Source organism: Bufo bufo, chromosome 6 (assembly GCF_905171765.1).
Source record: "Bufo bufo chromosome 6, aBufBuf1.1, whole genome shotgun sequence".
Taxonomy (NCBI): domain Eukaryota; kingdom Metazoa; phylum Chordata; class Amphibia; order Anura; family Bufonidae; genus Bufo; species Bufo bufo.
Window position 1 is genome coordinate 32,306,924 of NC_053394.1, and position 22,376 is coordinate 32,329,299.

Genomic DNA, 22,376 nt, shown 5'->3' on the forward strand with positions numbered 1-22,376 from the left:
GGCCTAGGAGCAACTCAGTTCCATTCAAGTAAATGGGGCTAAGCACGATACCAAGCACAACCACTAAGCAATGTACAGAGCTGTGTTTGGTAATTTGCGGGACTCACTGGAGCTCCGTGACCTCCTCAAACAGCTGATTAGCGGCTGCCCTTGGTGTCAGACACCCCACTGATCTTAAGGATAGGTCATCCGAATAAAACACTTGGAAAACCCCTTTAAATCCTTTCATATTAAAAATGGACAAAGACCTGCAGTAATGGATAACATCAGCGTCGGTCCATCTGATTGCAGGGGTGATCCCAGACAGCTGAAGCAGACAGTGTATAGTGTAGTCTAGGAAGCTAGCAACCATTTTACTTAGAGGGGTTATCCCATGATTAATGTAAAAAATTAAAATCAGACATCATATAGTACATGACAACCTCTTTCTAACAAAGTTAGAACCAGCCCTGTACCTCACATGGACCCAGAGATCTCCACATTCATTGCTCTCCTAGATTTATATCAGGCTGGCAGCTCAGGGGAGGGTCCTTTCTTCTGCAACTCAGGGGGCGTGTCTTTCCTGTTGGAGCTTTTCCCCTATCACAGCTCAGGAGGCAGTTAAAGGATGAAACTGACCATGTGCGGCCTTCTCAGTGAGCAGGACAAAGACCTAAGAAAAAGAACAAACAGTAGGTGGCGCTGTACAGATACATTTTATTGAATAACTTAGTGGCTATGCAAAATTTCTAATTACATGCATAGCCACTGAGTTACCACAGGTAACCACATAGCCACATGGTACCTTGGAACCGAACTCGTGTTCGGGAACTGTTTTTTTTACAGTATAAATCAATTTCTGAAGTCGCATACCAAAGGGGGAATGTGCGGGCCTCGCATCTGTAGAGCGGATGCCTGTCCCGGGCTGCACGTCTAATGCGCACCTTCCTTTCCCCTAGTGGGATAAGCAGGTGTAGGCCGGAGATCCCACGTGTTGCGCGCGAGCGTCTGACTTCACTTCTGGTGGCGTGGTAACGCGGCGGCGGCCCGTAAATATAATTCACTAGAGTGATGCTGCCGGTATAAAGCAGCGTGGAAGCCACGGAGGGTCCTGATCTGAGGTCTTAACATGTTGGCCCCTGATGCTCCGGTGCCAGTGATTGTAAGTCCTCCATATGGGGAGCCCTTTTTTCTGTGCAGCACTCTGTTACAAGTAGCCTTTGGGGGTATTATAGACAAGATTACTACACATAGGTGTGTGTGTGTATGTGTGTGTATATATACATATATTCCCCAAGCTGGGGGTATACATTGATTGTTCCTTTCTTGCCAAAAGGTATGTAAGGAAGCTCAAAAAAGGTCAAAAAAGAGTTTCAAATGCATCTCTTGCTTTAAGAAACTCCCTGAGCAATATACAAAAAAATTATGCAAAGAATGCGAGAATTGTGAGAGAGGAACAACCGTCTATGATGATGGAATTAAGGACTATATTACATGATGGAGTTAAATCCTCTCTGGCTTCATTAAAAGAATCCAGCCCGGGTCCTCTTCCCCTTAAAAGGCAAAAAATTGTGACACTTTCCTTTTCTGATTCAGAGGACATAATCGATGAGGCAGCGCCTTCTAGACAATGGGAAGAAGATGATCCCCTTTCGGAAAGAGAGATTATTGAGGGTGCAAAAAAAAATCTATTTTTACGCTAAAGAAATGGGGGATCTCTTAAAAGCGGATAGAGCCACTATGGGCATTGAGGAGGTCCAAAAACCGCACTCTATACAGGAGGAAATGTTTGGAGGTTTAAGAACCAAGCGTTCCAAAGTGTTTCATATAAACAAAAATATTAAAGAGATGGTCCTTGATGAGTGGTCTGACTCAGAAAAACATCTCGATATCAAGAGAGTTTAAAAATCGACTTTTGTTTGATCCCTCTGAATCCCAAATTTTCGACAATATACCTAAAATTGATGTACAGGTAGCTAAGGTAAATAAAAAGAACCTTCCTTCCTTTGGAAGACTCTTCCCAGTTGCGAGATCCAATGGAAAGAAAGGCAGATAGCTTCCCAGGACTTGCGCAGGAGACTGTTATGTATACTGTTAAAACTAACATAGCTGCAACATCTGTGGCAAGATCGACGTATTTGTGGCCCAATGAACTTGGCAGCCATCTAAAAAACAAAACGCCGCGGGAAGAAATAATAGATTTGTTACCCCTTCTCAGATCAGCCATCGCTTTCCTAGCTGATGCTTCAGCGGAAACAGTAAGAGTCTCTGCCAAGGATGCAGCCCTCTCAAATACAGCTAGGAGGGCTTTATGGATGAAGTCATGGACGGGTGACAAAGCCTCAAAAATTAAATTATGTTCCATTGCTTTTTCGGGGGAGTATGTCTTCGGTCCGGTTTTGGACAAAATTCTGGAAAAATCGACGGATAATAAAAAATGGTTCCCCGAGGAAAAATCCCAGAGAAGGAGTTTTTCCTTTCGTCCCTATGGGGCACGGGATAGGGCCTACAGAGGCAAAAGGAAAACAGGGCGGTGGAGCTACCCTAAGAGCAGTCGAGGTAGGGGGTTTATCTTTAATCCCCAAAGCTAGTGATAAACAATGACGCCAGGATTAGGGGAAGACTGAGAGGTTTCTCCTCTCAGTGGAAGGGAATTACATCGAATCCCTGGGTACTAAACATACTGGAGAAAGGATACTAAATAAAGATCTTCTCTCTTCCCCCCCCCAACAAATACGTCGTCACATCCACCTCGTCAAAAAGGTTGAGAGACGGGCTCTGGAAGGGCGTTCTAGATATGCTAAAACTAGGTGCAATTACACAGGTTCCCCCAGCTCAAGAAAAGGAGGGGTTCTACTCGACTCTTTTCTTAGTGACCAAACCGGACGGATCATTCCGTACGATAATAAATCTAAAACCACTAAACAAAAATATCCTATACAGGAAACTCAAGATAGTCACTGTCATCTACAATCCCTCTAATAAAACAAGGTGCGCTAATGTGCACAATCGATTTGAAGGACGCGTATTACCACGTTCCTATTCAGGAGCAGTTTCAGAAGTTCCTGAGATTCCCTTTCGGCATTTCGTCAGCCCCCAGAGTTTTTATCAAAATCAAAGTAGAAATGGTAGCTCATCTAAGGAAGCAAGGTCTAATAATAATACCTTTATTTAGATGATTTTTTTAATCTTGGCAGATTCCATGAAGCAGATGGAAAACGACCTATACTCCTTTCTAGTTCTACTAGAAGATTTAGGATGGATAGTAAACTTAAAGAAATCCTGTCTTCTTCCTCAGACTAGAATAAAGTTTTTAGGAATCCTGCTAGATTCAGAGGTACAGTCTTCATTCCTTCCAGAGGTAAAAGTTACCGGTCTACGAGAAAGGGTACAAAAATTCCCAAAAATAAGCTCCTGTTCTATCACAGAGGTGATGAGCTTGTTGGGAGTGCTAATGTCATGCATAGCAGCGGTCCTGAGGAGTTGGGACAGAAGACAGGTATCTTTGGACCGGAAAATTCTGATTCCAGAACATGTAAAGTCTTCACTCACATGGTGGACCCTGTCTTCAAATCTCAACAAAGGTGTGGGTTGACAGAAGACTCAATTTATCCAAATTCAGACCGACGCAAGCAAATCAGGCTGGGGAGCAAACATAAACGGAATTTTTTTCCAGGGTCTTTGGCCAAGGGCCATAGCAGAGCAATCATCAAATTACAGAGAACTAAAAGCTGTATGGGAGACGCTAAAAGCCGCATTACATTTTATAGAAGGTCATCACATAAAAATACTATCCGACAATGTAACAACAGTATCTTATCTGAGACACCAAGGTGGAACGAGATCGTGGGAGCTGATAAAGCTGTCAGAAAGGATATTCTCTTGAGCCAAAAAAACTGTAAAGTCCATATCGGCAGTTCACCTAAAAGGCTCCCAGAATCAAGTGGCAGATTTTCTGAGCAGGAAAAGCCTGGACCAAGGCGAATGGTCTCTAAATCAAGAAACATTCAGCCTGATAGAAAAAATTATGGGGCGCTCCAGCTATTAGATCTGTTTGCCTCAAAAGTAAATGCAAAAGTTCAAGCATTCTGCTCCCTAAACCCGAGAGACAATCCTTGGGCAATAGATGCTTTCTCTCAAACTTGGAATTGGACCTTGGCTTAAGCGTTCCCTCCATTTCAATTGATCCCAAAGGTGGTTCAAAAGATCATTCAGGAAAGACCAAATCTTATCTTAATAACACAGTTTTGGCCAAAAAGAAGCTGGTTTTCGATTCTCCAAAAACTGTCTATATGTGGATCCTTGGATTCTTCTGATCAGAAAGGACATCCTAACACAGGGTCCGTTGATACACCCGCATCCAGAGTTCTTCAGGCTGACAGCCTGGATCCTGAGTCGGAAATCCTAAGGCGTCAGGGTCTGTCAGACAAAGTGATCTCCACACTTAAAGCTTGTAGGAAGAAAGTCACATCTGCAATGTACTTAAAAATCTGGAAGAAATTCTGCTCCTGGTGGGGGAAAACAGATCTAAATCAGTCAGTTCCAAATATACAGAAAATCTTAGATTTCCTCCAGCAGGGGTTAGACATGGGTCTCCGTCCCTCAACCCTGAAGGTGCAGATTGCAACGCTAAGCGTCTTTTTTTTTTTTACTCAAATTTGGGCGAACACAGATGGATTAAAAGATTCTGCAGGGCAACGGTTGAAACCCTTTATTAGACCTAGAATCCCGACCTGGGACTTAAACATAGTCTTACAAGGTCTAACAGGGAGCCCCTTTGAGTCTCTGGAAGAGGCCTCAGTTAAAAGCCTCTCCCTTAAGACAGCCTCCCTTTTATAGCAATTTCTTTGGCTAGGAGATTAGGGGAAATTCAGGCCTTATCTTTCAGACATCCTTATTTAACTATATTGGACGACAGAATTATTTTTAGACTGGATCCGGGTTTCCTTCCAAAAGTAGTTTCTGACTTCCATAGAAACCAGGAGATAGTATTTCCTTCCTTCTGTAATAACCCAAAAAATCCCAAAGAGGAGTAATTCCATTCCTTAGATGTCAGGTGTGTAGTACTAAGGTACCTTGAAGTTTCCAAAGGGTTCAGAAAGGTTGCCAATCTTCTAGTTCAGTTTGGGGGGAAAAATAAAGGGAAAGCTGCCTCTGAGGCCTCCATCGCAAGGTGGATAAAACAGACAATCTGTGATTGTTACTGTTTTTAAAATCTTCCATGCCCAGTTAAGATTAAGGCGCATTCCACCAGGGCAGTCTCCTCTTCTTATGCAGAAAAAGCGGGTGCGTCTTTGGAGCAGATCTGCAAGGCTGCGACCTGGTCCAATGTACATACCTTCATTAAGCATTACAGGCTCGACTTGTCAAGATATTCTGATCTATCCTGTGGTAGGAAGGTCCTCCAAGCTATAGCCCCCCCCTTCCCTTAAAGGGCTCTGCAGTTTTTTTAAACTGATGATCTATCCTCTGGTGGATAGATCATCAGCATCTGATCTGCAGGGGTCCGATCACTGGGCCTGCGGTAAACAGCGAGAATGCCGCTACGCTACTGCCAGCGGCACTGCCTTCTCAAACAGCTGATCGGCAGGGGTCTCAGGTGTCGGACCCCCGCCGATCAGATGCTGATGATCTATCTAGAGCAGCGGTGGGGAACCATTTTGCTGCCAAGGGCCATTTGGATATTTGTAACATCATTCGGGGGCCATACAAAATTCTCAATAAAAATTTTTTACTGCTGTATTTGGTCAAACATATAATTGACTTAGGGATAAGTTACAGAAATTGCACTTCAATTAAAATAATCTAGAGGGCTGTATTTTTGCAGCACAAAATAGCGCCTGCACTATATATATACAGTATATTACATACAATACAGGCGCCATATTGACCACACATAGCAGTCTAATTTTTAAGTTCAGAATGTTACTTATTTGACATTAATGGCAGGAAGCTAAACCCAGGGGGTCCAGAGAGGGGTTCACCCAGCTTTCACTCTCCCTGCCTCTTTCTTCGCAACTGTCCCTGCCTTTGTCCCTTTCTCAGCAAAATATCTGCCCCCACCTCCATCAGCCTGAAATCAGCCTCCTATCAGACCCCCCAGGCCTACATCAGCCTCAGATCAGACTCCCATCAGACCTCTAAGCCTCAGATTAGACCCCAATCAGACCCTTCCTAGCTTCAGATCAGACTCCCATCAGACCCCCAGCCTCAGACCAGACCCGGATCAGACGCCCAGCCTCAGATCAGCCCCCATCAGACCCCCCAGGGTCAGATCAGCCCCTATAAGACCCCCCAGCCTCAGATCAGACCTTCATAATACCCTCCCTAGCCTCAGATCAGCCCCCATCAGACCCTCCCCAGCCTCAGATCAGCCCCCCTAGTCTCAGATCAGACCCCTATCAAACCCCAGCCTCAGATCAGACCCTCCCAAGCCTCAGATCAGACCCCCATCAGACCCTCCCCACCCTCCTTTAGCCTCAGATCAGCCCCAATCAGACATCAGATCAGATACTGTATTTAAGATAAACAAATAAACTTACCTCTCCAGCTCCGTACGGCGCTGCCTCTTGGCAGATTCACTTACCCTCCCTGTTCTTCTTCCTGCCGCACTATATTGTCACCTCACACCGCACAGCGTCAGGTCATAGTGCACGTCTACGTGCACTGCGTCCTGACGCTGGATGTGTCAGGACACAGTGTGGGGCTGAAAGAAGACCAGGGAAGGTGAGGACAGCCAGTGCAGTGCTGTTCTCACCTTCCTGTGCCTCCCGTATGCTAATGACCGCTTCCATAATGGAAGGGGTCATAAGCATTTTCACATTATGTTCTGGCAGGGGGCCGGGGGCCACATGAAATGATACCGTGGGCCGCATACGGCCCTCGGGCCGGAGGTTCCCCACCCCTGATCTAGAGGATAGATTATCCGTTTAAAAAAAACGGCAGAACCCCTTTAATTGGTGATCTGGTAAGTCTCCTGTACTATGCCGGCATGGTGGTGAAATGGGAAAAACTGAATTAGGCTTACAGGTAATTCCTTTTCCATGAATCCACCATGATGGCATGAAATGCCCACTATATATATATATATATATATATATATATATATATATATATATATATATAGCCCATATACTTTTATACTGTTAGGTATCATTTTTTCTAAATTACATTAGTATGAAGAAAATTATGATTTTTTTTTCAAGTGCACTATTGTAATCTGATAAACACTGAATCTTTCTCTGTTTTCCTGCCCCTACAAAGGTCAGGGGTCAATCTCCTATACTATGCAGTCATGGTGGATTCATGGAAAAGTAATTACCGGCAAGCCTAAGGGTCCATTCACATGTCCCCAAAATGGGTCCACATTCGTTCCGCAATTTTGTGGAACAGGTGCGGGCCCATTCATTTTCAATGGGGCCGGAATGTGCTGTCCGCATCCGCATTTGCGGATAGAATAGAACATGTAGAACATTAGAACATGTACTATTCTTGTCCGCAATTGCGGACAAGAAAAGGCATTTTCTATGAGAGTGCCGGCGATGTGCGGAATGCACATTGCCGATGTCCGTGTTTTGCGGATCCGCAAAACACATACGGACGTGTGAATGGACCCTAATTCAATTTTTTACTTTCTCATTATGGGGTATTAAGTGCAGAATGATGGGGGGAGATTGGCTGTGAAAGTAAAGAGACATGCATGTGCTTGCCACCTCTCCAAAAACTGCACCTGGCAAACGGGGCAGAGAGAGATACAGGTCAGAGAGGTGGGACTTCCTTCTGTCCGACTTTTATAGCATATTCTGTGAATAAGCCATAAAAATCTGAGATGGGAATCCTTCTTTATTAAAGCTTTAGCTTTTTCTGTGCTTCTGGTCCTTGAGAAATTAAAGATGTGATTCTAGTTGATGAACTGACCTTAATATACTTTTTTGGCCGAATTCTTGAAATTTTTAAAAATGAAATCTGATCTCAGACTAATCATTCGGGTATGATGTTTCTAAAATTCTAAATTTACAACCCTCTTGGTGGCCATTGCATTTAATGTACAAGTATATTATCCGGCGCTGGCAAGGGAACAGAGAAAGGAAATCTGCATGCTGCTCTGAAACCTAGAAGCGGAGGAACAAAAAATGCCCAGAATATGTAGAAAGGGAATGGAGCAGATCTCGAGTGTAGAAGCATTAAAAGCATTTCACGGTTCCCCAGCATCCACCACCTTGATGTCACCCTCGCACTGCTGCAAATAGCAGAACTTCATACTCCTTAAACATCTCTGGGGACATTATGAAGAGTGGCATTGTATAAGTGTGTGACCCCTGTCTCTCCAACTGCGGGCAAGTGATCTGTACAGATTCCAGAGGACATGAACATGTGGGCATGCTATCCGAGGAATGGAATCTGTGTAGTCATTTTCACAGCTTGTAAGCATCAGGGTCACCTCTATACCACCAGCAGCGCCATTACACTCATACTGGGAGACGGCTCCAGCAATGTCAGGCCCTCTAGGTTGTCGGAGCTGTAATATAATATACTCTTTTGCATAGGAGGCCGATTTACAGTAGTCATAGTTCTGTACATAGGAGCAGTATTATAGTAGTTATATTCTTGTACATAGGAGCAGTATTATAGTAGTTATATTCTTGTATATAGGAGCAGTATTATAGTAGTTATATTCTTGTACATAGGAGCAGTATTATAGTAGTTATATTCTTGTACATAGGAGCAGTATTATAGTAGTTATATTCTTGTACATAGGAGGCAGTATTATAGTAGTTATATTCTTGTACATAGGAGGCAGTATTATAGTAGTTATATTCTTGTACATAGGAGCAGTATTATAGTAGTTATATTCTTGTACATAGGAGCAGTATTATAGTAGTTATATTCTTGTACATAGGGAGGCAGTATTATAGTAGTTATATTCTTGTACATAGGAGCAGTATTATAGTAGTTATAATCTTGTACATAGGAGGCAGTATTATAGTAGTTTTATTCTTGTACATAGAAGGCAGTATTATACAGGGAGTGCAGAATTATTAGGCAAATGAGTATTTTGACCACATCATCCTCTTTATGCATGTTGTCTTACTCCAAGCTGTATAGGCTCGAAAGCCTACTACCAATTAAGCATATTAGGTGATGTGCATCTTTGTAACGAGAAGGGGTGTGGTCTAATGACATCAGCACCCTATATTAGGTGTGCATAATTATTAGGCAACTTCCTTTCCTTTGGCAAAATGGGTCAAAAGAAGGACTTGACAGGCTCAGAAAAGTCAAAAATAGTGAGATATCTTGCAGAGGGATGCAGCACTCTTAAAATTGCAAAGCTTCTGAAGCGTGATCATCGAACAATCAAGCGTTTCATTCAAAATAGTCAACAGGGTCGCAAGAAGCGTGTGGAAAAACCAAGGCGCAAAATAACTGCCCATGAACTGAGAAAAGTCAAGCGTGCAGCTGCCAAGATGCCACTTGCCACCAGTTTGGCCATATTTCAGAGCTGCAACATCACTGGAGTGCCCAAAAGCACAAGGTGTGCAATACTCAGAGACATGGCCAAGGTAAGAAAGGCTGAAAGACGACCACCACTGAACAAGACACACAAGCTGAAACGTCAAGACTGGGCCAAGAAATATCTCAAGACTGATTTTTCTAAGGTTTTATGGACTGATGAAATGAGAGTGAGTCTTGATGGGCCAGATAGATGGGCCCGTGGCTGGATTGGTAAAGGGCAGAGAGCTCCAGTCCGACTCAGACGCCAGCGAGGTGGAGGTGGAGTACTGGTTTGGGCTGGTATCATCAAAGATGAGCTTGTGGGGCCTTTTCGGGTTGAGGATGGAGTCAAGCTCAACTCCCAGTCCTACTGCCAGTTTCTGGAAGACACCTTCTTCAAGCAGTGGTACAGGAAGAAGTCTGCATCCTTCAAGAAAAACATGATTTTCATGCAGGACAATGCTCCATCACACGCGTCCAAGTACTCCACAGCGTGGCTGGCAAGAAAGGGTATAAAAGAAGAAAATCTAATGACATGGCCTCCTTGTTCACCTGATCTGAACCCCATTGAGAACCTGTGGTCCATCATCAAATGTGAGATTTACAAGGAGGGAAAACAGTACACCTCTCTGAACAGTGTCTGGGAGGCTGTGGTTGCTGCTGCACGCAATGTTGATGGTGAACAGATCAAAACACTGACAGAATCCATGGATGGCAGGCTTTTGAGTGTCCTTGCAAAGAAAGGTGGCTATATTGGTCACTGATTTGTTTTTGTTTTGGAATGTCAGAAATGTATATTTGTGAATGTTGAGATGTTATATTGGTTTCACTGGTAAAAATAAATAATTGAAATGGGTATATATTTGTTTTTTTGTTAAGTTGCCTAATAATTATGCACAGTAATAGTCACCTGCACACACAGATATCCCCCTAAAATAGCTAAAACTAAAAACAAACTAAAAACTACTTCCAAAAATATTCAGCTTTGATATTAATGAGTTTTTTGGGTTCATTGAGAACATGGTTGTTGTTCAATAATAAAATTAATCCTCAAAAATACAACTTGCCTAATAATTCTGCACTCCCTGTAGTAGTTATATTCTTGTACATAGGAGCAGTATTATAATAGGAGCAGTAATATAGTAGTTATATTCTGGTACATAGGAGCAGTATTATAATAGGAGCAGTAATATTGTAGTTATATTCTTGTACATAGGAGGCAGTATTATAGTAGGTATATTCTTGTACATAGGAGGCAGTATTATAGTAGTTATATTCTTGTATATAGGAGACAGTACTATAGTAGTTATATTCCTGTACTTTATAGTGCTGGTAAAGATATTCTGCTTGTCAGGGCAGAGGTGGATTGGGCTCTAGGTTTGGCAACTAAAAATCTACTTAGAGCTTTATGATATTATACAATTATGATAATCGTAGCTAATTAAGCAGGATCATACTTTTTTGTCTTTATCATGTATTTTAAATATATTTACTGTATAATTAAATATAATTTGTGACTAGAATGTTATTTTGCATCCATTCATTTCTCCTTTAAATTTTTATTTGACTTCATCGCCCTGTAACGAAGGATTCAAAGTAAAATTACCAAATAAGGCAAACTAACTTTATTTTTTCCATTTCCGTTCCTGCGGTTTCCGTTTGCGGTCTGTATGCGGAACCATTCATTTCAATGGTTCCGCAAAAAAGTGGAATGTACTCTGTATGCATTCCGTTTCCGTATATATATCCGTTCCACTAAAAAATTGAATTTGCCCTATTATTGTCCGCAAATAACGTTCCGTTGCTCGACTCAAGTCAATGGGTCCGTAAAAAATACGGAATGCATATGGAACACATCCGTATGTCATCCGTTTTTTGAGGATCCATGCCTCCTTTTCCCATGTGTTTACTGTTTACAAACATTACTGTACTTTTGCAAGGCTACATGTTTTTTGTCATTTTACTGCAGCTAAAACCACCAGTGTTGCAAATAGCACATGGTAGTTGGGGGTCCTGTTAATGATTTTCCATTAATGACACATACACCCTGATAGTATAGAAGCTGCTATGTTCTCATGTGCGGTATATTACGTGGTCTGCTTTGCTTGCAGTAGTCTTCGGGAAAGTTTGTGAACACTCCACATAGAGTTAAACTATTTGCTCTCCTGTCTGTACAATCATTATGAAATCCACAAGGCTACCCCTTCGGCCCTGCCATTATGTCTAATGAAGCGGAGCTAACGATGAGCTCATCTTCTGCAGAATATCATTGCCGCTGTTCTGTTCTGAGAGACACTAATAATACCGCCATAATACAGACTCCATTAACTGCATAGTAAATTTTTAAAAGCTTTGTGTAAGTTTCGGCAATTTACATGACGTAGATTTCACTAAAAGTCAATAATGCATTTTTCAGGTTATTACAGAACATTGCTGTTTCATGACTCAGAGGTTTGTGTTTGGCTCAGTGACTTCCACATTGGCCTCAATCGCATCTTTAGGTCATTACTTAATTTATTTTTATTTTTTTAAAGGGACGCTGTACCGCAATAATGGTAACTAGAGAATTGTCTGGGATTAGATAAACATGGCCGCTTTCTTTTGGAAAACAGCACCACCCCTGTCCATGGGTTGTGTCTGGTATTGCAGCATGTCTCCATTAGGCCCCTTTCACATGACCGTATCTGATCCACACTTTTTGCGGATTGGATGTGTATCCATTCATTTCAATACACATCCGTATGTCCGTTCCACAGTCCCGTAAAAAATATTTTAGGACAAGAATAGGCATTATTACAATGGGTCCGCAAAAAAAAAAAAAAAACGGTGTAGCATGGACATCACACGGACGTCATCTGTATTTTTTTGCGGATCTGCGTTTTGCGGACCGCAAAATACATAGGGTCGTGTGAATGGGGAAGAGTTGCAATAGCAGTCATATTTTCATCCATAGGTGGCAGTATTATAGTAGTACTCGCAATTTGCATCTTAGGAAGTGTCATCTTTAAACTAGGCATTGTACAGTTGTTTGGGGTAGCTTAGCAAATCTGTTCCTGTTAATGACTTGTTTTTTATTCCTTTTTCTCATGACTGCACCAACAGAATAGTGAGTGCAGCTCTGGAGTGTAATACAGGATGTAACTCAGGATCAGTACAGGATAAGTAATGTATGTACACAGTGACTGTACCAGCAGAATAGTGAGTGCAGCTCTGGAGTATAATACAGGATGTAACTCATGCTGTCTAATCAGCCTCCAGCCAAAGGCTGTCCGGGCATGCTGGGAGTCGTAGTTTTGCAACAACTGGAGGCACACTGGTTGGGAAACACTACCTTAGACTGCCCACAATAAAAGACCACTCTGAAATGTGCACAGTTTTGCCTTACTGGGAGGGAAGGTCAGAAAACCAGTCAGTATCTGTTGTGGCCACCATTTGCCTCACTCAGTGCAGCACATCTCCGTCGCATAGAGTTGATCAGGTTGTTGATTGTGGCATGTTGGTCCACTCCTCTTCAATAACTGTGCGAAGTTGCAGAATATTGGCAGGAACTGGAACACGCTGTCGTATACGCCGATCCAGAGCGTCCCAAACATGCTCAATGGGTGCCATGTCCGGTGAGTATGCTGGCCATGCAAAAACTGGGATATTTTCAGCTTCCAGGAATTGATAGGCCACACCTGTGAGGTGGGATGGATTATCTCGGCAAAGGAGAAGTGCTCACTAACACAGATTTTTAGACAGATTTGTGAACAATATTTGAGAGTAATGGGTCTTTTGTGTTTGTAGAAAATGTTTCAGATCTTTGAGTTCAGCTCATGCAAAATGGGAGCAAAACCGAAAGTGTTGTGTTTATATTTTTGTTCACTGTATGTACACAGTGACTGTACCAGCAGAATAGTGAGTGCAGCTCTGGAGTATAATACAGGATGTAACTCAAGATCAGTACAGGATTAGGCTACATGCACACGACCATTGTGTGTTTTGCGGTCTGCAAATTGCGGATCCGCAAAACACGGATGGCAGAACGTCACGGACAGCCATTAATATAACTGCCTATTCTTGTCCGCAATACGGACAAGAATTGGACAGGTTATATTTTTTTTGCGGACCACGGAACGAAGCAACGGATGTGGACAGCACGCGGAGTGCTGTCCGCATCTTTTGCGCCCCAATTGAGGTGAATGGGTCCGCATCCGAGCCGCAAAAACTGTGTCTCTGATGCGGACCAAAACAACGGTCGTGTGCATGAGGCTGATTTCACATCAGCGCTGGCTATTTCCATTCTTCTGCTCCATTATTGGAGCAGAAGAATGAATAGCAGAAGACTGGAACGGAGCCGAACAGATCCCATTGACTATAATAATAATTTTGACTAACTCTGTGACAGAAACCCCGAATGGAGCCTCCACTGCATATGTGATTGTAGCCTAAGATATAATGTGTGTATGAAGTTATGCAGGTGAATATGCACTTTCTATGACTTATGGGGATATTTCCTCCTCATCTGCTCCTGCCCCAGAAAATCGATTTGAGAGCAGATGTGGTTGCTTTCTCACTAAATTAAAACATTGCTTATCTGAACCACTGGTGCTTGGAGCTTCATTATATCCCGGCCTCATAATATCGCACTCTGACATCTTCCATCTCTCATGAGCACTCGGCGCTGATTTTTATTTGACCTTTTTCTCCTTCGTTAGGGTTGTGACATAAGGGGAATACATCATGCTGGCACTCCATTTGGAGATATTTAAAGGTGCCATGCAGAGTTTTAAAAATCATGCCAGCTTGCTTCTAGAAACAGCGCCACACATGTCCACGGGTCGTGTCTGGTATTGCAGCTCAACCTCATTGACTTCAGTGGAGCTGAAATGCATTAGTGGACCCAACACATTGGACAGCTGCTGTTTTTGGAATAAGACGGACGGGATTCTCTGATCCTGTATCATGCGTTTAACATCCCCTGACCCACAATGCTTCTCTCTCTCTCTCTCCCTCTCTGTACAGGTGCAGTCGGAGGGGTTTGTGCTCTTGCTAACGTCCTGGGTGCCCAAGTGTGTAAACTGGAGAGACTTTGTGTCAATGGGCAGTGGCAGGAGGCAAGAAAGCTGCAGCTTCGATTAATCGAGCCAAACTCTGCTGTAAGTATGTTATCACGCAGGTGCAGAATTTGCAGCATGTCCAATCCTCCTGTGCACCAGATGACCATCAGCATGGCTGAACTCTACATGAAAAGTCATAGGAGCGGTACCTTATATACGTATACGACCGTAGTCTGTGCATTGGGACTCGGACCCGCACCGATCAAATACGCGTGACCTATTCTTAAAGGGGAAGTCTTAAAGGGATTTTTTTTTTTTATGCAATATTGTCATAATTTATTGCTTTGAAGGACCTTCTATATTCAAGGAGGTAAATATGTCCTATTTGTGATATTATGCTTCCTATACACCAAAGCTTATTTTTTTCCCATTAGACTGTCGGGTCCGCCGCTGCCAACGAACCAGCCTCTCCTGCACCTTAGTATATATCCTCTACAATGTTAGATATTTTCGGGTCTGGATAAATGATGCTTGGTCAGAAAATACCAGACAGAACTTCTCCTAGAACCAGGACGGGGCCCAGTTGGCAGCACAGCTGGCATTTCTTTAAGTAATGAGACGCGCAGCTGTCGTCCTGGCCGCCGGCCCGGTAACATACTGTAAGAGCAAGGAAGATATGGCAAACCTGCCCGGGTGATTGAGGGAAGGAATAACCGGACCAGGGATGAGTAATTACTGCACAGAATAACTCTCTTCGGGTTGTATCAGAACTTAAGATTTGTGTCCAAATGGGGATTTACAGAGTCAAACTTATTGCTCCAACTGGAAAAGTTCAATTTCTTGAGACAAGGGGGTTTCTGGGGATATAATATATTCAAAAAGGGTTCGAAAAGATTAAAATTAAGAAGACTCAATACTCACCACCGACTCTGCCATTCCGACTCTGCAGTGGTCCCTGCTGCTCTCTACTTCCTGTTCCTGGCTCGGCTAGGGAAAGTCTTCTTAGCCAATCACTGTATGAGGCGGGTGATTGGCTGATCATGGTGTGCTGAGCCAGGAGCAGGAAGTGGAGAGCGGCAGAGACAAGAGCAGAGTCGGAGTGGCAGCGGTAGAGAATTGGTGGACATGCTTTTTTTTTTTCCATTGGAAAATGAGAATTTGGTTGGGTTAAGTCTTGTGTGGACAGTCCCTATAAATGCAAGAAACGGGAAGAAGTCTCCCTTGGCCATCCTCCATGTCTACTACCACGCAAAGCATTACACAATCCAAACATCTGCTTGCCTTTGAAATCACTATGATACCTATTATAATGACTCAATATCCGCATATAATTTGCTCTTGTAATTTGCATCTTTTTCTCTAGTAACTAGCAGAATTAGGAATGCAGCTCTGGGGTTATAATACAGGTTGCAAAAAAAAAAAAAAGTATGTTAAAAAAATTGAATTTTGAGTTACGAAAAAGGTGAAAATTTTATTTTGCTAGCTCCAAAAATAAAAAAAAGTTAGTGCCGTTAAACCACTTTATGCCCAAAATTGCTATTAAAGGGATTATTCGATCTTGGATCTTGAACATTTATGGCATATTGACAGGATACAGCATTACTGTATGAGAAGTGTAGGTCCCATCTCTGGGACAAGCATTGGAGTAGAGAATGGGGCCGGTTTGCCAACTGCAGTGTATGTTAAGGTGGCCACGCATGTGCGGCTCTCTCCATTCATTTCTATAGGAGTTACTGCCAGAGGTGGGACTGATGTCTGTCAGCCTTTTCACGGCATACTGTGTGGACATGTCATAAAAGCCTGAAATAGGAATACCCCTTTAAGGACCGGACCACGCTGGTCTTTAAGGGGTTAAAGGGGTTGTCTGCGGTGAGACTGTCCCTTTAAAAAATGTTATTTTTCTTGGTTATTTCCACTTTGAACATACGTAGCATCAGCAAAGCACCTGATAACAATCCCATGTATGGCTGTAAAGGTTCACATTGAGATTCTTACATGTGTGAACAGCTGCCAAGGGTCTATTATGCTGCACCCTGTGCCCTGACATTACTGTGGCAGGAGAATGGACGTGATGTACCCTCCATAAACCTCGACCGCAATTCCGTCAATCGCTTGTTGCTTCCCTGAATTGTTTTCAGGTATTTATAGAACATGAGTGGATGTAATTAACTGAAGTAACGCGGACGTATAGAAGGTCAGCTACAGAATGAGCACTTCACATTCTTCATGTATCACATGACAGGACAACATACTAAAGGGGCACTCTACAGCATACACCTACATAAAACGTGACATTCTCAATACTTTACGTAGATTTATTTAGTGGTTGTTTTCAGTTGTTACGTTGTCTTCTCTGTTCACATACAAAGCTAAATTCAGAACAATCCCTGTTACTATAAAGCAGTGTATTATGGGAGCTCGGGGGTCACATGTCTGACAGCATGCTGGAGCTAAACGCTGTCTGTTTCCAAGGGCGACCAGCAGAATTTTGCAGCAACTGTACTCTCAAGACAGCAACCTCTATCAACATGACTTGTTGGGGAAAATTAATGTATTGGTGGAGGGGGTAACCCGCTCAAGACCTAAAAACTGAGAGCTGCTATGGTGCAGCCGCACCTGCATGTCCGTGCCTTTGGCTGGCCATCATGTTATGCTACATTTCCCCTGCAGGGGGAGTGTGCTTAATGCCTAGATATGACTTCCCCAGAGAAACCAGACTTGGCTTCATTTTAAAGCAAGGGAGTCTTTTATGAGACAAAAGTATATCTAAGCCTCACAGCCAGGGAGAAGAGAACCGCTCCAGTCTCCGCCTAGTATAACCAAGTGGGCTAATTAGAATATAAGACGCTGAAATCAATGGGGGACATCAGTGGGGGCCGCCCTATAAGGTAAGACCCTAATTAGACTAGGGCTAAACAGATGAAAGGTTTTCCAGTAAGTACTTTAAAAAAATAAATAAATAAAAGGTTACAATGCCTTAACTTATAAAAAAGGACTACTTCCTTCCACCGATCCACTGCTGCTGCTCCGGTCCCTGCTATTCTCCACTTCCTGTTCCAGCTTAACATATAGGAAATACCAGCTTAAAAGGGGATTTTCCTGGACTACTGTGGTTTTTAACAGATCTGCTCATGTAGTTGCTTACCTTATGCACATCTTCCTCATGCTTGATTTCAGTTTGGACTCTCCTGACCCGTTTTGACCATGTAGACCAATCCCTCTGGTCTGTTTTCATCCAGTATGTAGAACTTCCTGTTCCTGTATCCAACCAAACCCATGATGCACTTCTCTTTCCTGTGACACAGCTTCAGCCCCGCCCAGCTAGTTTATAGCTCCTCCCACCAAGTTAGTTACATAGACACTCCCCTATCACCATGGACACACCTGTCCATGGGATGTGTTGGGTACTGCAGCTCAGCCTGGGCCTAAGCTACAACTTAGCAGCCATGTTTATCTAATCTCGTACAACCCCTTTATTTTTTAAGAAGAAAATGATTTAAAAAAGGGAATGACTGGGGGATTTATATAAGAGTTTATACATTGTGGGAGAAATTTATTTTTCCAACTTGCTAAAATATATTGTTCAGAGTCTTGACTACCCAGAGGGCATAGCTACACGGGTGCAGAGATAGCGGTCACACTTAGGCTTGGCACCTGAGGAGATTCAACGGCCCTTCTGCCACATAAGAAGCAGCGCCATAGAGTGTGAAGGGCCTTGTTACAGATTTTGCTCTGAGGCCCAGGAGCTTCGAGTTACAGTACACCACCGAATACCCTCATACACCAGCAGAAAAGGGGTTGTCTCAATTTATCAAATGGCATTTATCGTGTAGATTAACTTAATACAACGCACTTACTAATGTACTGTGATTGTCCATATTGCCTTCTTTGCTGGCTGGATTCATTTTTCCCTCACATTATACACTGCTCGTTTCCATAGTTATGACCACCGTGCCTTCCAGCAGCGGTGGTCATGCTTGCACACTACTGTATAGAAAAAAAATCGCCTTTATCCTATAGTGTCATACAGCACGTTTAGTAGTGCGGCCAGTGAGTGGGTGGGCAGCATCTTGTTGTAACACCACGTCTCCAAGTCAGTTTACAATGTCCTGGACATACAGAAGGCTGGTCAATGTTCCCTTCATGAATACTAGATCGGAACGGCCATGGTAGCTAATGGCGCCCCGCACCTTGTGTTGGTCCTGTGTGTCTCCACACCATGCATGGTGGCAGTAGACGCTCTCCAGCCCTTCTGCGTATTCTGATGAGGCCAAAGCAGAACCTGCATTCGTCACTGACCGCTATTGTTTCCATTCATGCCTCCAGTGGTCTCTCTCTCATGGCACCAGTGCAGGCGCTCTTGGCGATGATGAATGCAGTTGTGCTTCACATAGATGGTTTCTTATGGTCGGGGCAGTCACTGAAGCCATGGTTGTCCTTTTGAGATTCAGCATCTCTTCTTAGACGGTATCTCGGCGTGCATCAGTCTGTCTTGACCGGCCAGAATCCTCTCTCTGTGTCTGAGTGCCCTCCTCCAACCACTGTCCACACCACCGATGCACTACAGAAACGTTTCGTCCAGCTCCTTCTGAAATTTGAAGGATGGCCCAAGATCCACTATTCTACACCTTTTCAAAGTCTGCTAATGGTGCGCGCTTTCGTCTAGCAGGCGTGGCGAACTTCTCAACTACGCCCAATTCAACAGGCCAGTAACAGAGAAGATGAAAAACAGTGCTGTCAGATAAAAAAAACAACAGTGACGCCAGGCAAAAAAAATTCTGTGGAGCATCTGTATGTCAAGTGAGGGTCTTGGACGTTTGATCGGTACATGTAACGGCCATATTGTAAAATAGACTTTTTAACTTTACTCTTTCTAGTTGTTCTTTTTTTCATTCTCCAGTAATGTATATTCCTGTTTAATTAATACCAAGATGGCCGCTTCTTCTAACATCCCCCTCCAACCTCTTTTTCCAGGTGACGCGCAGTTTTGGGATCCCAGGCATGAAGCAGGCCATGGAGTGGTTTGGATACCATGGAGGCAATTGCCGTTCGCCCCTGGTACCACTGACCGAGCCGGAGCAGAAGGAGCTGAGGGGGGTTTTTACTAGTAACGGATGGCTTTAGCTGAAATGTGAAGAAAGCAACAGAAATCGACAAGAAATCAAATAAAACTCGACATCGTGTTTTATTTATTATCAGGAGTTTGATTTGAAAGTCTGCCCTGATATCCACACAGAAGATGTCCACTGTACGTCTTCTAAGTCCTCATTAATTTGTATTACTCTGTACGTTGTTGCAATAAATCCGCCATGTCTGCACATACTCTTAGACACCAGACTACTGCTAGGCACTGGAATGCTTCTCCTATAGCAGGTTTCAGGAAGAGATCCAGCTGGAGTGTGGAGACGTACTTACCGGCAATGGAAAAATGTATGCAAATTCGCTCTCCTCCAGAAGGAAGAAAACTACCTTTTAGGTCCATTCACACGTCCGTAGTGCATTGTGGATCCGCAATACACCCGGCCGGCGCCCCCATAGAACTGCCTATTCTTGTCCGCAATTGCGGACAAGAATAAGACATGTTCTACTTTTTTCCGGAGCAGCGGACCGGAAGATCGGGGGTGCGTTCCCGGAAATGCGGATGCGGAGAGCACACTGTGTGCTGTCCGCATCCATTCCTGCCCCATAGAGAATGAATGGGTCCGCACCCGTTCCGCAAAAATTGCGGACCCATTCTACGGACGTGTGAATATACCAACCAACCAACCCCCACACCACACTATAGCAGTTATTATAATGTCTTCCGCTAGGACATCACTTTAGTAAGTATGGTTTAGGCCAGTGATGGCTATCCTCCGGCAATCCAGTTGTGGTGAAACTACTACTCCCAGCATGCTCCATTCATTTCTATGGAGTTCTGAGAACAGTCAAGCAAGTGTGCATCTTGGGAGTCGTAGTTTGACCACAGCCGGAGTGCCGGAGGTCAGCCATCACAGGATTAGGCCTCTTGCATATGAACGTATTTTCATTCCGTGTCTTTTTGCGGGCCGCATACAGGACCATTCATTTCAATGGGTCCGCAAAAAAAAAACAACGGACGTTTATATCCTATGGGCGGATGTGAAGTGGTTAAGTTTAAGAGGCGAGATGTCGCTGGCTAGGTACATGAGAACCTGATACATGAGAGCTCATTATGTACCATCAGGAGAGCTTGGGCGCCCCCCTGGGCATCAGCCCACCAGGACATTTCCCTGTAAGGTCTATGGCCTATCACTGCCTGGGTGAATCGGGCTCTTCGGTATCCAGTGCCACGTGTCTCTTTTTAATATTCTGGGCTCCAATTTAAGAAAATATGAATGAAATGTGATACAAAGTGAAAAGAAGCCTCTGGGTGTGATAACCCATAGCTGCCGGTATGCATTGCACATAAACCGAAGCATAATGATTACATTACAGTACGGCGCATGGACATACTTCTAGAATTAGCCGTGCCCTTCTGCCAGCGCATACCCTGCATTATTACCCGCAGGCTTGATCTCAGATGAACATGGCATATAAACTTACTCATCATGAGATTCCCGCCGGACGATTGATGCCATGTTTGTCAGTCAGGGAAGCGGCGGTGAAAAAAACCTGAAATCCCGAGGGCTCCTTCTGTCTCATATATTATGTACACACATCATTGAAAACTGCAGTCGATGGAAATAGGAAATGTACCAGTTGGTTGAATCAGATTTTAGACGCCATTAGGAAAGGTTCTAGCAATACATAATGAGCCCTTACTGTAAATGATACGAGGAGACGCCCCCAAGGAGTTTATTAAGCAGATAAAAGCCATAGGTCAAGTGCTTTTATACAGGGCATGGGCTCTCAGGTGATTTTAACCTTCACATTACATCCGGGCATCCATCAAACCCTTAATGTCCGCATTACAGATGCAAATCCTGGCCTGACCACCGGTCTAATGACACCAACATACAGTACATCCCTATGTTTCTGTTACAGGGGTTATTCCATGATTAATGTAAAACATGAAAATCGGGCATCGTATAGCACATGTCAACCTCTTTCTAACAAAGCTAGAACCAGCCCTGCACCTCACATGGATCCAGAGATCTCTGCATTCATTGCTCTGCTAGATTTATATCAAGCTGACAGCTCAAGGGGAGTGTCCTTTCTGCTGGAGCTCAGGGGGCGTGTCTCAGCTCTAGCTATCACAAATCAGGAGGCAGTTGAAGGATGAAACTGAACATGTGCGGCCATCTCAGTGAGCTGGACAAAGAAATTAGAAAAAGAACAAACAGCAGGTGGCGCTATACAGATACATTTTACTGAATAACTCAGTGGCTATACAAAATTTTTTATTACATGCAATTGCAAAAGTATTCAGATCCAGGTGCTGGTTTGAAAACTGTACAATATTTTTTGTGGAACAACCCCTTTAAGTTTGGGTCATTAGATCATTAGATTGGTGGTTGGGCCAGAATTTGTGGCTGCAATACGGATGCTATAATCGATACCACATTACAGCCATCTGAATGAGGCTTAAAGGGGATGAATGGCGGGACAAACCTAGCGGAACAATGGTTTAAAAAAAATACTCAACCTCTCTGATCCCCCACCAGCCACTGCAATGTTTACTGGGTCCCTGCTGAATTCTCTGTTTCTTGGTGCCAGCTAGACAGGAAATCATAGTAGATGCCTGCTCAACCATTCACTGGTCGCAGCCCTTACCCACCTCAGTGAGTGATTGGCCTCAGTGAGTGATTGGCTGGGCCATTTTCTGGTTGTCACTGTAAGCATCAGAACAGAGACCGCCATGGGATCAGGGAGAACGAGTATGGCAGCTTTTTTTTTTTTTTTAAA

At 43.6% G+C, this 22,376-nt stretch overlaps 1 protein-coding gene across 2 annotated transcripts in view; it reads left to right on the forward strand.

Moving 5' to 3' along the window:
* HOGA1 (4-hydroxy-2-oxoglutarate aldolase 1) overlaps positions 1 to 19,839 on the forward strand; it is a 43,385-nt gene extending 23,546 nt beyond the window's left edge. For both annotated transcript variants that reach the window (XM_040436835.1, XM_040436836.1), the window contains exons 7-8: positions 14,476 to 14,609; positions 19,485 to 19,839. In XM_040436835.1, coding sequence (XP_040292769.1) covers positions 14,476 to 14,609; positions 19,485 to 19,634 — 284 coding nt within the window. In that variant the 3' untranslated portion in view covers positions 19,635 to 19,839. The remainder of the gene's footprint in view (positions 1 to 14,475; positions 14,610 to 19,484) is intronic.
* The last annotated feature ends 2,537 nt before the right edge of the window (positions 19,840 to 22,376 follow it).